The sequence below is a fragment of the Canis aureus genome, chromosome 36 (assembly GCF_053574225.1).
Source record: "Canis aureus isolate CA01 chromosome 36, VMU_Caureus_v.1.0, whole genome shotgun sequence".
Lineage (NCBI taxonomy): Eukaryota > Metazoa > Chordata > Mammalia > Carnivora > Canidae > Canis > Canis aureus.
The window spans coordinates 8687029-8712979 of NC_135646.1; the positions used below are offsets into that span (position 1 = coordinate 8687029).

At 35.9% G+C, this 25951-nt stretch overlaps 1 protein-coding gene across 2 annotated transcripts in view; it reads left to right on the top strand.

Moving 5' to 3' along the window:
- Positions 1–25951, top strand: part of ABCA12 (ATP binding cassette subfamily A member 12) — a 275603-nt gene that overhangs the window by 157629 nt on the left and 92023 nt on the right. For both annotated transcript variants that reach the window (XM_077884812.1, XM_077884813.1), the window contains 6 exons: positions 292–445; positions 10447–10538; positions 14257–14354; positions 16966–17151; positions 19052–19230; positions 25471–25583. In XM_077884812.1, coding sequence (XP_077740938.1) covers positions 292–445; positions 10447–10538; positions 14257–14354; positions 16966–17151; positions 19052–19230; positions 25471–25583 — 822 coding nt within the window. The remainder of the gene's footprint in view (positions 1–291; positions 446–10446; positions 10539–14256; positions 14355–16965; positions 17152–19051; positions 19231–25470; positions 25584–25951) is intronic.

Below are 25951 nucleotides of genomic sequence, written 5' to 3' on the forward strand. Positions count from 1 at the left end.
TATAAACATTTTCTATATTATTTGACAACATTTTTATTAGCTGCATTGTGTTTTACCATATAGATAAACTGTGCTTTATTTTTAAAACACTCTAGCAGACATTCTTGCAGCTAATTCCAGGAAAAGAAATTTGTAGGGCAAAAGACATTTTTATATCTTTTGATATATAGTGGACCCAGAGAGTCATAATACAAGACGTAATTTCACAAAATAGAGTTACTACACTCCCTTCCCTTCCCAGGCAAATGCCACAGTGATGTAATTATTGTTTTTTTTGTTTTTAAATTTCAGGTTACCTTGCACCTCGAAACCTTCCTAGTACTGGCTTCTTCCCGTTCCTGCAAACCCTACTCTGTGACACAGACTCTAAATGCAAAGACACACCGTATGGGCCACAAGATCTGCTTCGTAGGAAAGGAATTGATGATGCGCTATTTAAGGGCAGGTAGGGGCACTTCCCAACTATGTTTAGTTGTCTTTGAAAGATTCGAATTTGTTTCCTTAAGAGATATTCAGAAAGCCATTCTGGGTTAGACATACAACTTTATTTTCTTTATATATCTGCAAATGTGGTGATCTAAATATGAATGAACAGGTTGGATACACACTGGAATTACCATGTTTAAATGGGATTAAGCATAATTTACTTGGCATGAATATCCAAACTTTGCTTTTTAAGCTAGGTAGCCAAGGCATTCCTCAACTTTCCTCAAAGATTCTCTTTTCCATCTCAAATTGTCAGTGACACATTGTCCTAAGCTTGATCACAAAGTTCAGATACAGGGCAATGTTAGGGGCATTATATCTTGGAAGCATGATATATTTATATTACTCTACGTGGTACTTCCAGATGCAATGGAAACCAGGAGATGCAAATATGGAAATTAAAGTTCTAGAAATTGGGGACACCTGGGTGGCTCAGTCAGTTAAGCATCTGACTCCTGCTCATGATCTCGGGGTCCTGGCATCAAGCCCCACATCTAGCTCCACACCCAGTGGGGAGTCTGCTTCTCCCTCTCCTCCCCCTCTGTCCCTCCCCTGACTCGTGCTTTCTCTGTCTCTGTCTCTCTCTTTCAAATGAATAAAGTTCTAGAGATCAAAGTAATAAAGTTGAAAGTATACTTAATAAATAACAACTCTTAAATGAGGTTAATACGTGTCCTATTTTATGGTGTGAGAGGCAGCTGAAGAATAATGATAGGAAATCTAGACCATTTACAACCTGATTATGATCTCAATTTTCTGTCTTGGGATTCTAAACCTAAAGAGACTCCCAGGAACCCACCTGTCTGTAGAACTGAAAACAGTATTGTTATCTGAATCGACCATGAGATAATTCTGGCTAGAGATTTTTTAAAAGTGTTTCTCAAGGGAATATTACATTTATCTCTAATCAGAGATATTTTATTCTGAAATTTTAATTTAACTTCCTTGGCATTTAACACTATTTCTCTATTAACATTATTATCATGATTTTATTTTGTTCATCAAATATTTTAAGAGAGAACAACTGCAAGCTGTTTAGCATAAAATATAAACATATCAAGAATTATCATGGGCAGTGGCTTAGAAAACACAATTGTCGAGTTGCTAATTCATATTGGTTTTGTTGGTTCAATAAGTTAATGAATCTTAAAGCTTAAAATATTCTCAGGTTCTTCATTCATTTATTAATTTACTCAGGAAATAATGACTGAGAAATTTCGATGTGCCAGGCACTATTTTAGGCCCTGTGACTCAGAAGTGAATCAGACAAATCCTCTACTCTTGTTACTTGCATTCTAATGAAAAAGCAAGCAAAACAAAAAAAAGAGCAATCGAATAAATAGATAGCATAATTACTAGTGTGCTAGCAATAAAGGAAAGCAGGTTATGGGCTAGAAGTTGTAAGGTAGGAAGTTAATAGGGTGGCAGGAGAAGGCTTCTGCTAGCAGGTGGCATTTGGGTCGAGACCAACAAGGACAGGAAGAGACCAGCCACAGCATGTGAAGAGAATGTTTTAGGCAAAGCAGCAAATAATCCTCAGATGGGGATAAACCTGACCATTTAGAGGAACAGAAAGTTGGTTAATACTGCTAAAACAGTGAGAAAGGATACAAGGGGTGAGGAATGCAGAACTAAGCATATAGGGAAAGGGAAGGGATTTGCATTTTATTTTATTACGAGAAGCCATTGGAAAGTGTTAAGCGGGGAGATGATATGGCATATTGTGTTTGAAACCAGCATGTTCTAAGTGTATATAAGCATTACCTCAACTAGCACCAGTTGCATTACTTCTGCAATGAGACCAAGAGCTAACAAGAGCCTGTGCCCTCTCGTGTAATCAGAATAGAGCTAAGATGGAAGCATGACATCTTGGTTGTTCAATGAATTCATAGATGGCCTGTGGTCCCCATGTAAGTAGTGAATTAGGCACATGATCTGTGCCTGTATTCTAATAGGAAAGGAAATATTTTTTTAAAAAAAAAAGGAAAGGGAATATATATTATATATGATATAATATAATATATGTAATATAATATATCATCATGATGGGAGAGTGTGATGAAGAGTACCAGAAGGATGCTGAAGGAAGGCACCTTCCATATTAAAAGTAGAGAGAGCTGGGGATTTTTAAAGATTTTATTTATGTATTTGACAGCAGGGGAGAGAGAGTGTGTGTGTGCAAGCACAAGCAGAGGGAGAGGCAGAGAGAGAAGGAGAAGCAGTTCCCTGCTGAGCAGGGAGCTCCATGTGGGGCTCAATCCCAGGTCCCTGGGATTGTGACCAGAGCTGAAGGCAGACTCAACCGACTGAGCCACCCAGGCGCCCCTAGAGAGAGCTTCAGGTAAAATAATCCAGTAGATCTTCATGAAGAGATTGTTCCTGAGATAGACACTTCATGAATAGAGGGTTAGAGAAGACATGGGAAATATTAATGTCCTTTATTAACAAATTGGATTGCAGCTCTACCTGGGGCTGTCATCTTTGTATCTTTTTTTTTTTTTCATGAAGAACTAAGTTACAATGAGGGAAATTGTTAACACTATCTAAGACTATAAATGTACCTTCCCAAAAAAGAGTATTTTTCTGTGTGATATCATAGAGAACCACACTCAGAGTTGCCTGAGATGAGCCACTGAGTTTGTTTTGGAACTAGACTTAAATTCCAGCTTTATTTTATTTTCTGTTGATGATTCTCTAGGCAGATGACCATGTCTGCTTTTTTGTTTTGTTTTATTCTAACCCCCAGGTAGTTTGTCTAGCTCAAACTGTATATTGCTGTATTTTCAGTATTTTCTCTAAACTACCAAATAATTGGAACTTAATTTAGAAAATTATGTACAATAATAAAATTGCATTAATGATATTTCCCACCATGCTATTAACTTTTATGGTTTATACAGCCGTGCAGCAAAATTGGGGCATGGCTACTGGGTAAGCAGTTCCACTAAATTGCTTCCCTTTGGTAAAGGAAGATTCACCAGTGTAGCTTCATTAAGAAATAAAAGTCTTTTTTTTCTGCTTACAAGTGAAGGGAAGAAAATGCCATCTTTGGCCTCATCAAAAGAGGCCCAACATGTTTGTTTTAATAGACTGCTCTTCTTAAAGGCGTGATCATGCTGCTGCCACTACTTGCTGGTCAGTTGCCAAGTGTTTTGATGTTTTTTCATCGGCGGCATCTTTCTGTTATTAAATTCATACTCTTTAGGCATTAGTTTCAGGATGAGGTGCTTCAGGATGAGGTGCTTTAAAATAAAAATCCAACACCATACTCAGCATCAACTTTAACTAGCTGTCTGGAAAAAGAAACATTACATTTATGGTTTTCTCGTTCGTTTGTACAACTGATGATCCAACATCACAAGATTTACGCTTGTGGTCCTTCCTCCCTCTGCACTGCCTTTAAGAATACATCAGAGCAGTGGGAGCCTTTGGCTGTGCCATTGTTCACACAATTGGTGAACGGTGAAGATCATCCTCCAGAGCTCACAGGGTCATTATTTGGAGAAGTGATTTAGCATTCCTGAAAATCCTATGGGAGAATTGCCTCTGTGCATTTGCTTCCTATCTCTGTCTTGCCAGCACACATCCATGACCTGTGGTTTCCAATCTCATGCCTCTTCTTCTATTGGCTTATCCACAACTTTTAATATAGTTAACCATATGTTTTTCAGGGATAATTTTATTTTTTATTTTTTATTTATTTTTATTTTTTTTAAGATATTTATTTATTTATTTATTTATTTATTTATTTGAGAGAGAGTGCGAGCGCAAGGAAGAGTGGGAAGAGAGGGACAACCAGACTTTGCACTAAGCGTAGAGCCCAATATGGGCCTCGATCTCACAACCCTGAGATCATGACCTGAGCTAGAATCAAGAGTTGAACGCTTAACCAACTGAGCTACCCAGATGATTTTAAAATGCCAAGGCTTTTGTTTAGTGGTGAAAAATACGGTTGTGTTTAGAAACTGATATAAAAATACTGTTGGGAATGTAAAGTAAGTGGAAATAGAATGGATGTGTGTCCTCATTTGACTATAAAGGTGGTGTGAGTTGTACATGAAAGGTCTCATATTGTTAGTAATCCATAGCCATTTTGCAACCATTTTAGAATCATTTGGTCATGTAAAAATCAAGGGTTAAAATTTTATCTAGCAAAGTGGGAGGATATCTTAACTGCCATGCAGGCAAAATTGTTAATTCACTGAGTGAGAATGTATTGAATGTGTATCATGTGCTGGAGACTATGCAGGTCGGTGCAGGTATGAAGATGAATAAGGCCTGTCCTATGCTCTATACAAACTTACAAACGAGTGAGAGAAAGAGACAGAGAGACAGATAAGCAGGTAAATTACCATATAATGTGGGAAACGTGATGAGTATTTGTTTAGGTCTCACTATGCTCGGAACAGGAGACAACAAAGTGGGGGGGGTGGGGGACGTGTTATTGGAATGGAGAGAGGTTTGGGTGGGGTGATGTCTGGAGAATTCTCCAGAGGCCTTTAAGGGTGTGATCATTAAGGACAGGTAGGGTGGTGGATACCAGACTAGAGCAAGCTGTATTTGGGATAGGCCACAGAGATAGAACCCCAGAATTTAATGAAAGAGAGAAATAAAGGCTCTTGTGTAGCTTGGAGGAATAAGCAAATAGTGGTGGAGAAAAATGATAAATTCCTTTGTAGTGTTGCCAGATTAATCAACCTGTTTCAGGACTAGATAAAACATAATCTGTGTAGTATCACCTGAAAGACACTGTGATGTTGTCTCCAACCATATTCTGTGTGTTTTTGATATGCATCTACCCCCCTAAGACATTTCCTCATCTGTCCATCATAGAACCTTTAGAAACTTTTAGAACGGTGTTAGTTCATATATATTAGATATATATATTAGATCTCCAAAGTCCCTCCTATGAATACTAAAAATAACCAGGGACAGAGGAACATATTAAGACATTTTTAAATTTAACATCTTAACTGATAAAGATTTTTGGATTCGTTACTGGGCCACCTAGAAAAGATATGTATTTTGAACATGAGGAGGCAGGGATTATATCTGAAGCACAGATAACCCTGAAAGAATGAACATTAGATGATATAGAAGAAAACAATGAAAAAAACTAAGATTTTTCCTGTGAATGACATCTGCTTGGGAGTAGCCAGGAGGGACAGTTGCATCAAATGAGTAAGGAAGCCTCAGTGCCAGACTGTGTCTTATTTGTAGCTAAAAGTCAGTAATGAATGTTGTCTGAAGCTGGGATCAGAACTGGCCCAGAGCACATCTCACATCTTCTTTTCATGTGTCACTACACACCTGTGTGATTATTCTGGGAAAAAGGGGGAAAAATATAAAAAAGTTTAACTAACCCTTAGAGGCAAAGAAGAATGTCAGAATTTTCTTTCTAGGACTTGACATATGTGTCTTCCCTAAAAGCAATTCTTTTTATAGACAAAATTTACCATGGCACACATGGATACCACCTACACAGGTAATCTTTCCCACTCACAGGAAATAGACATCCAGTATGAGTGCATAAATTCCACCATTATAATGATATCTATAAATGTGACATTTCACAAATGTTACTGTTGGTAGACATGTCTGAGAAGACGTAAGAGCTACTCTGGGCCTAGTTTCCCTTCCAGTATCTTAAATTTAACATTTGAATCTGAGCTATTTCTTTTATTGAATTCCATCCCAAAACAGAGACCTATAAATGCCACTGAGGCAGAATCTACTTCCTCACCATCATAGGAGAATCCCTTAGACATCTCCTTGGTACTGTACAAATGTCTGGGTCCCATAAAAGGTAGTTTACTTATACCATGGGCCGCTTAGAAATTTAGTTCAAGGCTTTCTTGCCCCACCTAGGTGGTTGGATTGTGCGGGCTCATGTGCCTGTATGCTGGATTCAGGGGGCTTCTAAGTTTTGCATTTGCTTTAATATTCTTTCCAGAGATATTCTGTATGAGATAGATCCTCTGAGACTTCCTCAGAGCTTTTGGAGTTCTTGAATAGGATTAAGTCTCCTGAGTTCATTGTCGGGAGTGGGAATGGGGATGAGTCATCACAGAATAAATCTGTAATAGCGTATTGCAGGGTTTCTCAACATCAGCACTATTGCTACTTGGGGCCAGGTAATTCTTTGTTGTGCTGTGCATTGTAGGATGGTCAGCAGCATCCCTGTCCTTTACCCCCAGATGACAGTAGCAACCCCCTGCCCCCGATATGACAAACAAAAAATATGTCTCTAGTCATTGCCAAGCATCTGCTGGGACGGGGGCCAAGATTGCCCAGAGTTAAGAACCACTGGTCTAGTGAACAGGTGAAGGAAAAATTTTAAGATAGCAAGAGGCTTGAATTAAGGTTGTAATCCTAGAATCTTGCTCTCTAAGGAACAAATTAGATAGCTCTCTGATTTAGTAGCCCCTGTCATGTGTTCCCATTGTCCCCATGTCTGTACTTAGCTATTATTATTAGTGGATTATAATCTCAACCCCTTATTTGACTATTCCATTATATGTAGTGGGAATTGAATAAATGTTGGCAAGTTTATCAATGAAAATGGTAGGAACGTTGTCCGCCATACCATTCCGGGATGCTTTCTCTTTTAAGGACCTTGCAGAAACAGGTACGCAACAATGGAGGGCAGCCTAAGCTATCAAAAAAAAAAAAAAAAAAAAAAAATATATATATATATATATATATATATATATATGCTTCCTTAGCTATCTGTTCTTCCAAATGATACTCATTATCTAGTATTCAGTGCTCGCCATGTGAAGGCATCCTCCCATCTGCCAGTGAAGTACGCTGTAGTCTTTTCTGATGAATTTTACAGTTTAAGAAGGGGAAAAACTGATCATCACTACAAATGAAGCACTGCTTTTATAAGTAAACTTATAAATAAATAATAAAATGAAGAAGGGATTACAGAACCCTGGGTGAGATCCTTTGCCTTGTCCTACCCCACTAGCCAATGGTTACAGGCTCTAGATCTGTGAAAAAATAAGGGTACATCCATTTGGTGTCCAGAGATCTTGAAGTTTCTAGTATTCCAGAGGGATTATATATAGACTTTGGATGTATGATAGGGCCCCAGCTCCATCCTGATGGTGAGGGCTGTGTCTGTGCCATCTTTTTTTTTTGTGAGTACTTTGACAGTTAATATAGGCGAGTGCCTGTAATGACAGAGCCCAGAGGGGCACTCGATAAGCACATCCTGTGTAGTTCTCACAAGTCTTGCAAGGTAGTTATATCATTCCTAAATGAGAAAGGGAATGACTGAAATGTTTTAGGGAAATGGCAGAGCGGGGATTCCAAAGGTATCTTCTAACACCAAAGTACTTTCTGACACCCCCCCTCGCCCCCGGCAGCATTACTGCCTCTTTTTCTTTAATCAGCCATCTGATCTTATGGTCTAATACTGTGCTAGGTGTTTGGAATAAAAAGAGGAATGACACATGGTGCCTACTTCCAAAGATGTCATTGCCTAAAATGGAGAAGCAGTAGGAATAGGTACACAAATAAACACAATGCGCTAAAAATTAGTATGAATTGGTGCTTCAATTCTCTGAAATGATGGAAAGAATACCGTTTCTTACCTATCATTCCGAGAAGCATATAGTGCTCTGTCTATAAGCGTGGTCATGCTAATGAGAAAGTTCAGCGACAACCATTAATTCAGTAGTACTGGCTACCTTCCTGCCCTGCATTAGTAATTTAATAGGGACTTAAAAGAATTAATTACGTTTGCTTGGGGGAAGTAAACTGCATTTCAGTATATGACCTTAATTCATCTTTTTACCCATAGTGCTCTCTTGTACATTTATTTTGTAGTTTCCATTTTAAGAGTTTAAAGGCAATAATTTCCGTTGTACAGTGGCAGTGGCCACATGCCATCACACCACATTTTGTAAATGCAAAATGAAACTGGGGGGAATTTGTCGGCCATTGAACAGCAAAGCCCACTAGATATCCTGATCTCTCACCCCAGCAAAAAGGCACACCCAGGCCACACACAAGGAGAGAGATCACCTCCCCACTCCTGTAATATATATGCATGGGTGACCATGTGACCATGGGTACCTTCTGGTCAAGGACAGGTGCTATTAGAAGAGAGGCCTCCATAGTTCCTTGTCTGGAAGCAGCCATTTTACTGTTGAGCAAATGCAGACCTGCTGAGCCAGCTGCTTGCTCAGAAGGGGATGAGCTTATTTTTCTTTGGTCTTTAAAGAATACTTGAAGGAGTAGTTTTAGGGTGCTTCTCTGAATGTGGGAAGATGAGCAAGGTGTCCTCTGTCTAGTAGATGCAGCTTTTGCTTCTCTAAACTCACATTTTCTTAGTTCCCTATCACCTCTTCTATTTTTCTCTCCCATTCCCATGTATTATTCTGTTTTCTCTTGCTCCTTCTTTGCTCATGTTGATCTTTGTTGTTCTTCCTTTGGTTTTTGGTGCTATCCTTATTCCTTAAAATTTTTATAAAGGCAGTTTTCCCCTTTATTTTCAAAATGTGTTGATATTCAGTAGTCTTCCTTATAGTATTTCAGGCTAAACTAAAAAAAAATATATTGAGTAAAAGAAAAGTGAAACCGACTTTCTCAAACTTTCTAAAACTTCTGTTGAGAGAAGGGAAAATGTACAGGTCAGTTCTTATTTTTATCTGAGCAGTTTTCCCATCCAAATAGTCAGCATAAGGAATATAAAAAGATTTAGGGGAATACAGTCATGGTCATGAATAATTCAAATATACATTAAGAATGCAGAACTTTTGGAGCAACCAGTGCATTTTATAGAGAATATTGGAAAAACACTAGGGAATGAAAACAAATATCACCTCTTCTTATCATTTTTACTAAAAGGACACACTAAAAAAAAAAAAAACCCAATTACAAATTACGAAGTACCCTGGAACCATGTTTCAGATCTTGTTTCTGAAAAGGAAGTTAAGTTGAACAACAGAAGTGAGTAGAACTTCTTGCTTTTTCACTATTATATTTTTATATCCATCCTTATATATCTTAAGTAAGCTTTTTTTTTTTTTTTTTTAATAAACAACTACACAAAATTCACCAGCTTTTAGGAATTCCAAAAAGTATTCACATCCAGGCATCTGGACTGATTTCACCCTTGAAATATGTATATTTATTTTAGGCACTTTAGGTATATCAAGTTTTCAAGAAAATATGATTATCTCCGTTTTGATAATCAACTAAACAGGCAGTGAATTTTTAAAATGGTTACTAAAGGTTTCATAATGTTTTTTTTCCAAAAGCCAGCATGATCATGACATGCAGATTCCTGGCACCACAATGCTATTATTACCACATTGATATATTCAGTACAATAAAAGATCTACTCACATCATTATACATTCCTTTGACACCTGGTGCCATTCATAATGACAACAGCCACAGAGCATGGCATAGACTAGATACTCAATAAATGTATGTTTTTTCCTTTCTTCCTTGAATCTGTCTTACAGGTATTTGATTTTGCTAGCTATAATTTAACATATAAAACTTGTTTTCCTAACGAGGTTGACAAATAAACATACGTTTGTTTTAGGACCTGAAGCATTATTGGGCTATTATCTATTTGGGATCCATCATCTTTTCAAAAGGAAAAAAATATATATATATATATATACACCTCATGATTATTTTTAATATTTAGCTCTAATGTCTTTTGAAAATAATTTTCTTTTTATAATATTAAAGTAAAAACAACTATTTTAAACCTCATCTAGCTACCATTTTCTCTGAATAAAAATTTACCTTGTAGGAGATTTTATATATTCATTGGTGTATGGTTAGGTGAGTTCTTCCATTACAATCCTAGGAAGTTAGATTAAAAATTTGCAAGTCCTTCGAGAGACCTGGAATCTGGCACATAATACATGACTGTAACTAACTGAAATTAATGTGGGTGAAGTTACAGAGTTCTTGCTTTTTCTTCACTAGTGGAATTCAGAGAAAGTCATCCAACCTGGAGAAGGACAGCAATTTATCACTCCGGAGCACCAAAGTTCCAGAAAGAAGGCACACATCACCAGGTAAGCTATTCTCTTCTGTCGAGTTTAGAGCAGGCCTCTTGGAACAGCCAGCAAGGTCTAATCTTTAAAAGGGTTGTACTTTTAACTTTTGAAACAGAGATGGAATGCTTATAATATTCCCAAGAGATCTAAATGTTCCTTAAGGTTGCCTGAATGCGGTGGTGTAATTATGCAAAGTTCCTGAGAATAATTGGAAATTAAGTTCTTACTAAAATACTTTCTAGGAGCAAAAGCCTAGATGGTACTAAAGATGATGTTGAGAATTGCACAATTTCCAGAATTGGCTAGGGACTCTAGTTGTCTGCGATTAGATAATGTTGGGATGGTTTAGAAAGCCCAGTAATAAAAAATTACCATTTGCATATTACTCAGCCATTAGAAATGACAAATACCCACCATTTGCTTCGACATGGATGGAACTGGAGAGTATTATACTGAGTGAAATAAGTCAATCGGAGAAGGACAAACATTATATGGTCTCATTCATTTGGGGAATATAAATAACAGTGAAAAGGAATAAAGGGGAAAGGAGAAAAAATAAGTGGGAAATATCAGAAAGGGAGACAGAACATGGAAGACTCCTAACTCTGGTAAACGAACTAGGGGTGGTGGAAGGGGAGGAAGGCAGGGGACGGGGGTGACTGGGTGGCGGGCACTGAGGTGGGTGCTTGACGGGATGAGCACTGAGTGTTATTCTGTATGTTGGCAAATTGAATACCAATAAAAAAATAAATTTATTATTCAAAAAATTTTTTAAATAAACTGTGAAGAATAAAAAAATAAAAAATAAAAATTACCATTTGCAACAACATGGATGGACCTAAAGGGTTTAACATTAAGTGAAATAAATCAGAGAAAGACAAATACCATATGATTTCTCTTCTATGTGGAATTTAAGAAACACAACAAATGAACAAATACAGAAAAAAAAGACAAACTAAAAAACAGGTCCTTAAATCCAGAGAACAAACTGGTGGTTGCCAGAAGGGAGGTAAGTAGGGCAGGAGGGATGAAATAGACAAAGAGGATCACTCATGTTGATGAGCACGAGGAATGTACAGATTGTGGAATCACCATACTGTATACTGAAACTCATATAATACTGTCTGTTAATCATACTTCAAGTTTAAAAAAGAAAAAAAAAGTTATTGGATTGAAATCTCAGAGATTGGGCTAACCCTGTGGTTTAGCGGTTTAGCACCGCCTTCAGCCCGGGGTGTGAATCTGGAGACCCGGGATCGAGTACCACGTCGGGCTCCCTGCATGGAGCCTGCTTCTCCCTCTGCCTGTGTCTCTGCCTCTCCCTCTGTCTCCATGTCTCTCATGAATAAATAAATAAAATCTTTAAAAAAAGAAAAAAAGAAATCTCAGAGATTTGTCCAAACGAGGCCCAACAAAGTTACGTGCCCTGTCCATGCTTATCCAGCAGACCTGGTTCTAGAGTAACAGCCAAGCCAGGACTCTTTCCACTATATCCTTACTCCTGTCTCTCAGCGCTCAGTATCATAGTCTTTAAATGGGACTGTGTGCTTCCTTTATAGCTAGGCCAGGGACCCTCACACTTGAGAGTGCAGAAAACCTTCCAGCTGAGCTGCATGAGCCTTACACCAAGTAATTCTGACACCGATGGTCATGAGACACTCATTAGAAGCTGTAAATTGCAAATAAACTCAAAAGCAGGACTGTTTTACATTCACTTGACAAATATTTATTAGGTGCCTGCTATCATGTAAGCTCAGTCCTATCTCTGGGGGATATATTAGTGAACAAAACGAAGATTCCTGTGTGTTCGGAATGTGATTCGTGCTCTGAAATAAAAAAAGTACTGTTAAAAATTCCATGGAATATATAAGATTCTATAACATTGTGTAACTTGGTACAGCCACTGTGGAAAACAGTATGGAGTTTCCTTAAGAAACGAAAAATAGAAATACCGCATGATCCAATAATTCCACTACTGAGTATTTACTCAAATAAAATGAAATACTAATTTGAAAAGATATATGCACCCTTGTGTTTACTGCAGCTTTATTTACAATACCCAAGACATAGGGCAGCAAAAGTGTTCATTGATAGGTAAATGGATAAAGTTGATGTGGTGTACACACACACACACACACACAGATATACACACACTGGAATATTATGCCACCATAAAGAAGGATGAGATCTTGCCATTTGCAACAACGGGACAGACCTAGAGGGTATTATATGAAATGAAATAAGCCAGACTGAGAGAGATAAATACCATATGAGTTCATTCATAAATGGAATCTAAAAAGCAAATGAATAAACAAACAAGAAGAATCAGGCCTATAAATACAGAGGACAAATTGATGGTTGTCAGAGGGAAGGAAATAGTGGAGGAGGGACAAACAATATAGGTGAAGGGGCATGGGAGATACAAGATTCCATTTACAGAATAAATAAGTCACAGCAGTAAAGGGCACAGAATAGGGAATACGGAATATAGTCGATGATGTTGTAATAGTATTATATGGTGATAGATGATAGCTGCACTTGTGAGCATAGCATAACATATAGGGAGGTTGAATCACTATGTTGTACCCCTAAAACTAATGTAACACTGTATGTGAACTATACGCAAATAAAAACAAACAAAAAACTATGACATTAAATAACATTCCAATACAGGTTGATGGACCAAATGACAAAGGTCCTGTGTTAATGTAGTAGGAATATAGTAGTGAGTGGTTCTGAGGAGTTAATGTTCTGTTGTGAATGATCTGAGGGTATTTGGCTGACTAGCTTAAAGCACAGTAGAAATAAGATCATGGTGTTGTGATCTAGTAAGCTCTGCTTTGCTCAGTAGCCACAGATTATGTTTTAACCCTGGCCACTCATCTCACAAATGTATCACCTTGATCCAGAGGAATCAGTTGGTAAATTCTTCAGCCCCACAGGCATTATAACAAAACTTAGGCCGCCATGATAATAGATCACTCTATCTTTGAATACTAAGATTCTTTGCTGTGAGGATAACAAAGTATCTGTGTCCAAAACTTATTAAAGGTAACATACTGGCTTAATGAACATCCATGCTATAGGTATGAACATAATCTTCTAGCTAATACTCCTAACCACAATACCCTACCACATCATACATAGTACTAGATGAGGCTACTTTGAGAATTACTTAATTAGAGTATATTGTAGTTTGGACTAATTGCTTCATCCCATTTATTTGATCTGAAATATCTTTCAGAAAACACTTTGGGGAGGAAAGAATTTATGATCCTAAGCAGATTTCAGCCTCCCAATTGAATAATTAAAAAGAAAACCATTATCACCAGATGTGCATTGGCAGATCCTTTGAACAGATGTTAGATATGATGGATCTGTGGAGCTTGTAGAGGCACCTTAAATCCTCTAAGCCTGCACAGAAATGATTCACTTTATTAGGCAATAATATTGGTGATGAAGTTTAATGACATAAACTGGAATGAAAGCAAATGACATCTAAAATGATTGGAAAAAACCCAAGAGCAGACCAAAACCATCACAATTTTATGTGAAAAGAAATAATAATGGAATTTGCCATTTTGCCAGTACAAAACTTTCATGGAAGATGCATATTTGAGCACATTTTTGCTGTGGGGTATGTAAGGGCACAAGTGATATTTATGGATTCTTATGCGAATCTGCCCATTTTTGTGTATTTGTCTAGAATGTTAATCTGTTCTTTCTTCTATTACAGCCACAGTATTTCCCAGTCCAAGTTCTGTTTTGAAAAGCACTGGAACAGATACTTTCAATAGTAGTCAAGTCCTTGCCCGGATCCTTGGTTTGGAAAAGGTAATTTCACTCAGTTTTATAATGGACTGATAATAAATAGCAGTTGAACAAATGCCTCTTAGCTTAATAAAAGGATCTCCCAAATAGGAAGATATTTGGGACCCCCTCCCATTTGGAGTAATGTCTCAGGGAGATTCTTTTCTCAGGAGCCTTTCCATAAAAAAAGCTTAATTCTCCGACATTCTGAATTCTTTTTAAGGTCTTGGACATTTTATTTCCCTGTTAAGTGCCTTAATCAAAGTTAAGATTATCCTTTAGTAAGAGATAGAGTCACATTATATATGATCTTCTAGTTTTCTGAAACAGGGAAGGGAAAAAAGGTACATGACAGCAAATGAAGCTCTAATATGAAATTTGCTGCCTCATCCATACTGATAATGCCTTTGGAAAATTTGGAGCTATGGAAAATACCTCCCTAAAGTAGTAAAATTCTTTTCTTTAGCATAGTTTGGAGAGCTTGCCAATGGATCCTTCTTATTTTAAGATTCCAACTGGCAAAAAAATAATTTCTATCAGAGGCATAAACTGGCAGCCTGTGAGCTAAATGTGTGTGTGTGTGTGTGTGTGTGTGTGTAGGGATCTTAGGTAATTGAATTTGAATGCCTTTAGGCAGAACGGGTACTCTTCTGTTGACCACAATCCTGACTTTTCCTTACTGTGTTTCATCCAGCCAGACTCCTACTTTTATTTGGCTGGCCCCTGCTCTATGTGCTCTTCAGAAATTAAAGAGATCATTTTTTTCAATAGTTGCTAATGGACTTCTCTCTGTCTCTCTTGCTCACTATCTCTCTCAGTCATACACACATGCACACATATGCAATCCATGTTTTGTGTAGTAGACATTTCTTCCATCTGGATGGAACATAGGATATAGGACATAGCTTCGACTTTTATTCATTCTTCAGTGATCATAACCTCTGCTACTTAATATGTCGCTGTTAGTTACCTTTGAATTAACATTCTGTGTGAGGCATCTTCATAAACTGGTTTATGTAAATAAGCCAAAGGACAATGCAAATAGGGATTCCAGCAAAGCCATTTTTAAGCATCAAGGCAGTTCTGTCAGTGTGGGCTGAAATATAAGACTTTCCTGTTCAGTTTAGTCTAGACATTGAAAGTCCAGTTCCAACGAGAATAATATTTGAGATACCTAAAGCTCCCTATTTGGCATAAGAAGCCCCCAGTATGCTCAGTTAATTCCAATTTAAAGGCTCCCTAAATCAGGCCAGCAATGTAAATGGGGAGAAAGTTATTTTATTCCATTCCATTTCTTCCATATTAGTTTTTAGAAGCAAACAGTCTTCACTGGATCAGTTAAATTCTTTAATATCTAGGATAACAACACTATTCTCAAAGATACACTTCATTGTATTGAAACTCCCACATTCTCTTTCTCACATGGAATGAAATTTCAGAATCTTGTGAGGCAGCACAGAGTCATATATCCAGTGGAGATAAGTCAAAAATGAATTTTCTATGTATAGATACATATTTTTAGAGTAGTTGCAGCAGAGAAGGGATGTAAAAATTAGGATGACATATTGATGCCTGTGTCAGCAATCTCTCTCAATCTCTCTGATTCCTTTCTTTCTCTTTGCTGCTTTTTTGCAACCTTTGCAAAAATGAGTAGAGAAATCATTTTGGAGTGAGTTTATGTGTAATGTTAAGAAAGAGATATGGATGAATGACTAGAAGACTTGGCACTTATAGTATATCCTAGAATTAGTGGATCCTGTCTTATTCCATTCACTTAGAAGCTGCGTTGCTGGAAGGCAGAGTGTAGCTTTTGTGACATAATCTTAAAGGGGAAGATAAAGTTAATTGGCCCTCACTCATGGGGTTCTAAGAATTAATTGTTAGAAAGGACCCATTCAACATTATAACTAAATATAATTGGCTCTGTAAATACCTAAACAACTTAAAATAATGAATGTGATCACTATTATACCTGAAATTAGTCTATGACTGGTCTGTACTGTGAAATATGTGAAAGACTTACGATTCCATTACAGAAACACTTTCCAATCATTGCTGTTGTAAATTATATACTTTTATGTGTTTTCATATATATTTTCCTTTTCTCTTCATAAGTATAATTCCTAAATGAAGTATTTGCTTTACAGATGAAACATAATCCATGTTGGTCCACTCTCTAAAAAAAAAAACTACTGTGGGTTTTGGAAGCCAAAGCTCCTCCTCTCTGGAAGTCTTCCAAAGATCGCAGCCAGTTTCCCTTGAAGTGTCACAAAGAGTTAGGACAATCGAGTTTGCTGCTTAAATGCCTAGGAAAAAACTCAGATTTTTAAGTCTGAAGATTTTTGTCAGAAAAGATCTGATGCATTTAGCTTCTCTGGTCAGAGACAGGAAATCAATTAAACAAATCATATATGAATCATTTAAAACAACAATGACAAGAATTACCACATTCACACATTCTCTTGTAACTTTTCACAAATAAACCAAATGTATTTTAGTGTTATTTTAAAACTAGCTGTAATGTAGGGGCCTTAAAATAGCTATTCTAAAGGTAAGTCAGTTTCCTTGAAGACTAGACAACTTTATATCTATATTTATTAACATATTATTTCACTCTTCTCACACGTATTTTTAGCTGTTAGAGCAAAATTCAACTTCAGAAGACATACGAAGAAAACTGTGTGAGAGCTATCCAGACTATATCACTCGTTACACCTTCTCTTGGACCACTCTAGGGAAAAACGTTTTTAACAAATTTTGCCTATCCAATATGACTTTTTTAGAGTCTTCTCTCCATGAACTAACCAACCAATTCTCTCAGGTGAGTGTAAATATTTTAATTTTATCAGGACATCTTAAACAATGAAAGGAAATGTATTGTTTCCATTCTTGTATCCACAAGGTGATTCCACTTGAGTCAGAGAGTAAGTCTATAACCCACATGGCCTGGGAAATGCTGACTGGAATATGTGCTCATGCTTGGCATGGATTCCTCACACAGAGGTTGACACACAATATCTAAGTCATATCTGCTTTGCATTTAAAGATGTAAGATTTATAAATAAATAAATAAATAAATAAATAAATAAATAAATAAATAAATAAATAAGCAAGATTGAAATTATTATAATGTTGGACTGAAAATATTGCACTATGGTTATTATAGACATATCTTTGTAGATGGTTTTGCTCTATGGTGAATGAAGATTGTTTTGTCTGAGCTATTTAAGGAAGATTACTCAGGCTGTAATATAAGTGTAGTAATTAAACTATTGGAGCCATATAACTCTCAGCCCCGGGTGGCGCAGCGGTTTAGCGCCGCCTGCAGCCCAGGGTGAGATCCTGGATCGAGTCCCACGTCAGGCTCTCTGCATGGAGCCTGCTTCTCCCTCTGCCTGTGTCTCTGCCTCTCATTCTTTCTCTGTGTTTCTATGAATAAATAAATAAAATCTTTTAAAAAATTAGAATAATGGGTTATCTTTTTAATTTTTCTCACTAACATCATACTTACTTAAAAAATCTGATTTTTGATGAGACGATATGTCCCTCTCTTCAAAACATTGTATATTGGGGTCAAGGACTTTATATTGTAAAGTGGTAATGACCACTTTTATATGCTATTCTTAAATTATGATGTGCAAAGAAGGTACCCATACTCTACATTTAATGAAACCCCATATACAATGAAGATCACAAAAATACTCAGAATTTTCTTGAAATTTTATAAACAGGAATAAATGAAACATATCCACTTTTGATACTTTCCTCTTGATTCTCTGAATTTTATTGTAGTTTTTGTTAAGTACAGAATGCTTGAATTACCTTTAGTAATCTGAGTTTTCTAAATGAACCAGATTAGAGACACTGTTATAATAACCCCAATTCAACATAGAGCACTTAAAATGCTTTCTAAACAAATTCAGCAGTCATGTAGGGTAGAATGTGTGGTTAAGAATACATTGTTCAAAATCACATTCTCAGCATGAAAGAACTTGAATTACAACTGAACACAAAGCCTGACTTTACCAGTATGAATGAGTTTATTAAGAAAATTACTTCGGGTGGGAATATAATGAAGACATACTTTACTTTGAAAGTACTCATTGGGTCCTATGATCCAGAGCAAGAGCAAAAGTCACAGTTTTTGTTATTTGTTTGCTTATATTATAAAAATGTGATTATTAAATAGATTCACTCACTATAAATCATTTATTATAACTAAAGTTTCTGTATGACAACAGAACTTTGGAAATATTTTATTCCACTAAGTGTGTATGTGTAATTATGGTAGCAAATATATATAGTTGTAAGGGTTCTGAACCCAAATAATAATTAAGATAAAGTCTGCTAATAGACACAGAGAAGATATGTCTGTAACTCCTAAACCAGATCCTAGGGAAAAGCAAAAACATTTCTCAGACTCTAATTTCATTTTAAGAAATTAATTTTAATTTCCAAAAATGCAATTTAAAATCTTTCTTATAAATACAGCTAAAAGTATAACCAAATTTGAAATATGCCAATTTCTGGAGGTATAGAAAAAAATCCAATTATGTTTAAGGACATTAAAAATTGTAATTTTTCCAAGCAAAGAATGACTTCAAAGTATATGGAAATCAGAAAGAATTATGTGAAAATCTAAATTTTTAATGCTTTTGAAAACAGTAAGTCATATGATACAATGCTGAACTCTCATTTTGCCCTGTTTGTTATTTTATAAGATATCAAGTGATCCCAGCAACCAGAAGACAGTATTCCAGGAAATGGTCAAAGTGCTGTCCTTCTTCTCACAAGTCCAAGAGCAGACCGCTGTGTGGCAGCTTCTTTCTAGTTTTCCAAATGTGTTCCAGAATGACACAACACTAAACAATCTACTTGATGTTCTTCGAAATGCAAATAGGTAAGAAAATACAAGAATCAAATGGAACAAAGAAGTTTGTTTTTTTTTTTTAATGTTACCTGTGAGGATCACTGCTAGGTAAGTAATTTAAACATGGGGCAAATAATCCTTCATGCTTTATTGCAAATTTAGCAATGAAGATGAGGGCATTGGTTAAGCAAAGGCAAAACACACACTAGAGTCATCAGGGCTATCCAAGAGTATGTGAGGAAGTGAGGGAGGGATCTTTTTTTTTAAAGATCTTTTTATTTATTTATTCTTGAGAGACACAGAGGCAGAGACATAGAGGGAGAAGCAGGCTCCCTGTGGGGAGCCTGATATGGGACTCGATCTCAGGACCCCAGGATCATGACCTGAGCCAAAGGCAGATGCTCAACCACAGGCCCCCCCCCAAGACCCCCAGAAGGATCTATTATCAGTTGTTATTGCAGACCTTTTGAGAAAGAGGTGTATAAAAGGACCAATAGTCAATTAGAACATTGGCTCAGGCTCATTCAGGGACAAACAGAACTCTGTGCATTTAGCATTTAAACTGCCCAAGAATAAACTGTCCCGCTGGGTTTTAGTTGATACCATCCAATGTAAAATAACCTGTTGGTTGGAGTTTTGAATTGAGCCACCTCAGTGGGGTTGGCTTCCAACACGTGCAGCCAACCTATAAATAAACGATTTCAAAACTTGCGTACTAGTTTGGCTTTGTTTGGCACAAAGATCTGAAGTTATTTTTGCAGAAGAAACCCCTTTAAGGCTACTTTCCTTATAAAAGAGTTCAGACTAGCATTTCGAATTTAATGGAATCGTACTTAGTTTGACTTTGACTCCTGTGTAGCTGATTTAGAAATGCACATTGAAGACAACAACAACACTACATCAACAACTATCAGTTATTGTGTGTCTGTTTTATACCAGACACTTTACTGAGTCCTTTATATATACCACATTAAACACTACAACTAAACTAGTATTTATTTTGTAAATGATGTGACAAAGGGTCAAGAAAATGAAATATTTGATGATTATACAGCAAGGAAGATTTAATCCTGAGTTTTCTAACTCCAGAATCCAGGCTGCCTCTCTAATATGCCACTAAGAACACAACGTATTCCATCTCTAATGTCTGAAGTACCAGAAGAGAGTGTTCTCATCTTCTTTGGAAAGCCTCCAGGAGCTTCCAAAGACCTTATAATAAGACCTTATTTTGGTGCATTAATCTCTTTTGATTCCACAACAATGCTATAAGATTGAGACAACTGATATCTCCATTTTGTAGAAGAGGAAATAAAGCTTTTCAAATGACCTAGCCAAAGTTCTAGAACTAGTAAGTGGCAAAGATAGGACTCAGGGCTGAGGAATCCAAAGCCAAGTCCTATGCTCCTTCCACAGTAGCACATCATAACTAAATTACAGAAGGAGCAAGATCTTAAGAAGTTTGGTTCTCTAGACTTGTCCTCATTTTAGCAGTTGGTGTAATTTTCACTCACCCAGAATTTTGACACTTCATCCCCTTGCTCTTATTCGTATTCTGTTTTAACAAGCAAATGGATAAATCAATTAAAAGAGAAAGAGAATCATTTGAATTACATAGTGTAGCAATAAAAAGAGTCAAAGTAACAATCAGACCACATTAAGACATCACTACACACTCACACTAGAATGTATAAAATTTTAAAAGATGGACAAGCCCAATTGTTGGCAAAAAGGTAAAACAAATAGAACTCTTTGGAATGCAGTGTGATAGCTTCTAATGAAGTTAACAGTAGGCCCATATGATGTGGCCTTCTATTCTTGGATATTTACCCAATAAAATAAAAAGCATATGCCCACATGAAGACTTATATGCTATGTTTATAGCAGATTTATTCATAATAGCTAAAAATTGGAGGAAAAAGCCAAATATCCATAAATAGAATTATAAAAGAATTATAGTTCATTTATAATTCTACTCAACAAGAAAAACAGATTACTGAATCACACAATAATGTAAATAAATATGAATATTATGCAGGCAAAAGAATCCAGCCCCCCCCCCCAAAAAAGAACACCTACTGGGTGTATAGGTATTATATTATTCCATTTATATGATGTTCTAAATTGCTAAAATAAGTTTATTGCATTAGAAATTAGATGAGTGGGTCCTAGGACATCTCTTGGGGGAACATGAGAAAACTTTCTGGGGATTATTGACATGCTTTTATATCTTATTAGCGTAATGGCTGTATCAGTATACATATTTGTTAAAACTCACTGAATTATCACCTAAAATAAGTGCATATTATTGCATGTGAATTATACCTCAATGAAATTTGGCTAAGAAACAAATAAAAAACAAAAATCCCACCAAATAATATTCCATAGAAGATAGGAGATCCAAAAAATACTTTAGATTTTAAAATAAATAAGTAAATAAAATACTTTAGGCATTATTTTAGTGAAGTAAATTATGGGCATGCACTGTGGCTATTTTAACTGTCTTAAAATTTTAAATAAAATTGTGTGTATTATAGATTTATGCAATAGAGCATACTTTCTGTTAATAATTACAAATGTTGGGATCCCTGGGTGGCGCAGCGGTTTGGCGCCTGCCTTTGGCCCGGGGCACGATCCTGGAGACCCGGGATCGAATCCCATGTCGGGCTCCCAGTGCATGGAGCCTGCTTCTCCCTCTGCCTGTGTCTCTGCCTCTCCCTCTCTCTCTGTGACTATCATAAATAAATAAAAGTTAAAAAAAAAAAATTAAAAAAAAAATAATTACAAATGTTGTAAACCAGTCTACATAATAATGAAAAAGAAGACAGAAATAGCTAAAAGAAATAGCTTCAAATTATTTGAAAGTAAATGACTCAGTCAGTTATGCATCCATCTCTTGATTTTGGCTCAAGTCATGATCTTAGGATTATGACCTTGAGCCCCATATCAGGCCACACACTGGAGCCTGCTTGGGATTCTCTCTCTCCCTCCACCCTTCCCTCCCTTAAAAAAAAAAAAAAAAAAGCAAATGACATTTGACTTTAAACAACTCTTTTTTTAAGTGGTCAATATTTAATTTAGCTTTTTATTACTAATTTATACACTTGTTCTTTTCTAGTATGATAGCCTGGGGATATGATAACCACATGTGGATATGATAACCACATGTGGATTTTAGCTAAAACTCTGAATTTTTAACTGTATTTAAATGGTAAACACTGATATTTTGAGTATGTTCGGAACAATGTTGGTATATGAACTTGCTTTTTCATCTGTCATTGTAATGAAATCTAAATACAGATTAAATATTTTTTTTAAAGATTTCTTTCTTCCTCTCTCTCGCTCTCTTATTTATTTATTTTATTTTATTTTATTTTATTTTATTTTATTTTGTTTTATTTATTTATTTTTTTTTGAGAGAGAGAGAGAGAGAGAGAGAGAGAGAGAGACTGTGCGCATGAGTGAGAAAGGGGCAAAGGGAGGGGGGAAGACTTCCCAAGCAGACTTCCCATTGAGCATGGAGACTGACATGGTGCTTAATCCCAGGACCCTGAGATCATGACCTGAGCCAAAATCAAGGGGCAGACATTTAACTGAGTCACCCTGAACCCCCCTGAATATTTAAATATTCAATAAAAATTTAGCATATGAGTTGAGATGCTCCAAAAATATAAAATTCATTGTGAGTTTTGAAAACTTAGAATAGTAAGAGATTTAAAATATTTCATTAATAATTTTTATATCGATTAGCTATTGAAGTAATAACATTTTAGATATATTGGATTCAATAGAATATTTTATTAAAATTAATTTCTTCTGTTTAACTTTTTAATGTGACTACTATACAATTTAAATATGTGACTTGCATTATATTTCTATTGGAGAATGCTTTGAAACCATTTTTTAAAGATAAATCTTCTTTATTACTGTTATTAAACTGACAGTGTAGGTAAGAGCCATACTTTCCTCACATAATTGACTGTATATGAAATTAGTTTCATTGGTTTATCTTACTCTTGTTGGTCAAGTAATAGAGATAAATGAACCCCACAAAAACTTTAGTCATTTCCTTCAAAAACTTTTTTATTTTTTGAGGTATACATCATTATTAACCCATCACCAAAACTAAATTATATAATGTTAATGTTATGGCAGAAATTAGCAAAAATGAGCAACCCCCCAAAAATCAAGAAGTCTATATGGAAAAAATGTATGTGATTTTCACCATTTATGAGAGAGCTGTGCTGAAATACAAATCATGAAAACTCTTGTAAAATTATCTTTACTTATGACTTTTGGGGGGTAACTTCTGTTTTTATGTGATAAAGAGCAGGGGGAAAAAGTCTGTGAAGTAGAATAAAAATATTTGATCAATGAATGGTTCAAAGGATTTCAGAGAGGATGAAGGCCAGGTGTCATTATTTTTAAGTTAAACGTTTTGGAAGGAAAAGATAAATTAAGTCTTCTGATAGTTTATTAACGATGTTAATAACAATAATGTTGACAGCTTTAATGAGATTGCCAATGGTTCAGTCTCTGAAGGTGTTACTGTTTGACAACAGAGTAGGTGAGTCAGGCAGAGAGGGCCAAGCTGGGAGAAGGCTGGCAGAAATCTGTAAACTGAGACCATCTAACTTGTCTCTGTGGTCACCAGGATTCAGAAAGAACCCAAAGTCTGAGAACTGGAAGATTCTTTGGGCAAATATAAAAATGCCTGAGGTATCCACTGTTACATAGAGAGAGCAGAGATGAAAAAATACAGCTAAGCATCTATGGCCAAGCACAATAACAAGTTACCAATGCCCATGGGCTCTGTGCAGGAAATCTCTGCCTTCCTCTTGCCCAGCAATGTTGGGTCAAAATTTCAGTGTCAGAGGCAAGATTTAGAATGGAAAGACTGTAAACTTTGAAATTAGACAATATCAGCTGCATGTATACATACTGGGCAACCTTGTTTACGTTATGTAACTTTTCAAGCTCTAATTTTCCCATTGTGTAAAACAGGGCAAATAAAGTGGACTTTACAGAATTATTGGAGTACTAAATAAAATTATATATATGTGTGTATCTACACATATGCACATATCTATATGTGTACCTCATACTATACTAGAATCTAGAAGATGCTCAAAATTTACTTTTCCAAATACAGCTTTTATTCATAGCTAAGGAGCTGAAACTAAAATGACCTTCATCTAAATATTAAAAATTTCAAAAATACTGTAGAAAACGATGAAAGTATGTGCACATACTAAATCTATTGCTGGAGTGAGCCTTTAGTTGACTAAGGTACATAGGGAAAAACTATTAGCTAATTTGTACATTTAGCCCTACAATGGCAGAGTGTTAACAAAGCCTATTGTTCTAGTTACTACTCATGTAAATTAAAACACTGTCCTTGATTATTGATATAAATCAGAGTATTTGGGAAATTCAGACATACAATGACAACTTTTTTTAATGTACTAATGACAATAAGGGGATTAAAAGGACATTTCTTAAGAAACAAATTGCTTTTTTGAACGTATGGAATGAACTCAAATGTAAGTGAATTTGCTGATTGGCCTTCCCCAGTGCAGACTGCCCATCTCATTTGTAACATAAAAATTCTAGGAAGATAGTGCCAGTTAGTCTGGATATTAATTTTGAGCTACCCTTGGAGCAGTGCCTACGGGACACTTAGAGGATAGAATGCAGTCTTTAATTAGGGCAAGCTCCATTTCTTTTTCAAAAATATTACCATTTGTTTAGCAAAAGATAAATTTTATCAAATGCTTAAGTAATTATTATTCCTGAAGTGGGGAATTAAAAATATTAAAAAATATTAGAAGAATATATATATTCTATATATATATAGAAAAATATATTAAAATATTTTAATGAAAATATTTTAATTAAATATTAAAAATATTTAATTTTTCCTTTAAAAAGAGAAAAAAGGCATCCTTTCATTGGACCTTGCTTTTCCTAACCACTTATTTGTAAGTCTTAACAGAAACACTTGATGTGAACTTTACTCCCTCACTTTTAGGCTGTTGAATTCCCCAGTCTTTAGAATCCGGGAAACGTAATGTGCTCTGTCTGGTTCAAGAACATTTTGGGGGGATTTTGTGCATGAACAGACAAGTAATTAAACGACAAAAGCAGCATCTTGTCTCTTATGCTATAAAAATAATTTTCTATACTGTAGCCATTTTCTCCTTGAATTAACCTTTTGTTTCTGTCTGCAAACCCTGAAATGTGATCTGGTTTAATTGTTTTTTGACTCTCTAGTGCGCTGCTGGTCGTGCAGAAGGTTTATCCACATGTCACAACTAACGAAGGTTTCAAAACACTCCATAAATCTGTTAAACATCTGCTGTACACTCTGGACTCCCCAGCTCGAGGTATTATAGTTCCAGCTTACTCTATTCTGTTATGTGACGTGAAGCCTGTTGGAAATATAAAACAGAGTGCAACCGAAGTAATCATTTATAGATGATATTATTCTTAGGTAGCCAAATATGCCTCAATGAAATCTGGATCTCTAGCTAATCAAAGAAAGGGATAAATGGCCAAAAAAGAGGCTGTGACTTTTGAGAATTTTTATATTTAGGTGAAAATTATCTCTTAGTTTGTAAAGCTATGTTTATACTTGATAGAGAAAATAAATATCAGGACCAAGCCTCAACAAATAGATTTCTACCACTTTTTCAAATCAAAGCCTACACTGAATTGTGGTATTTTTACCCTCATTTCCAAATTTTGGCTTTTT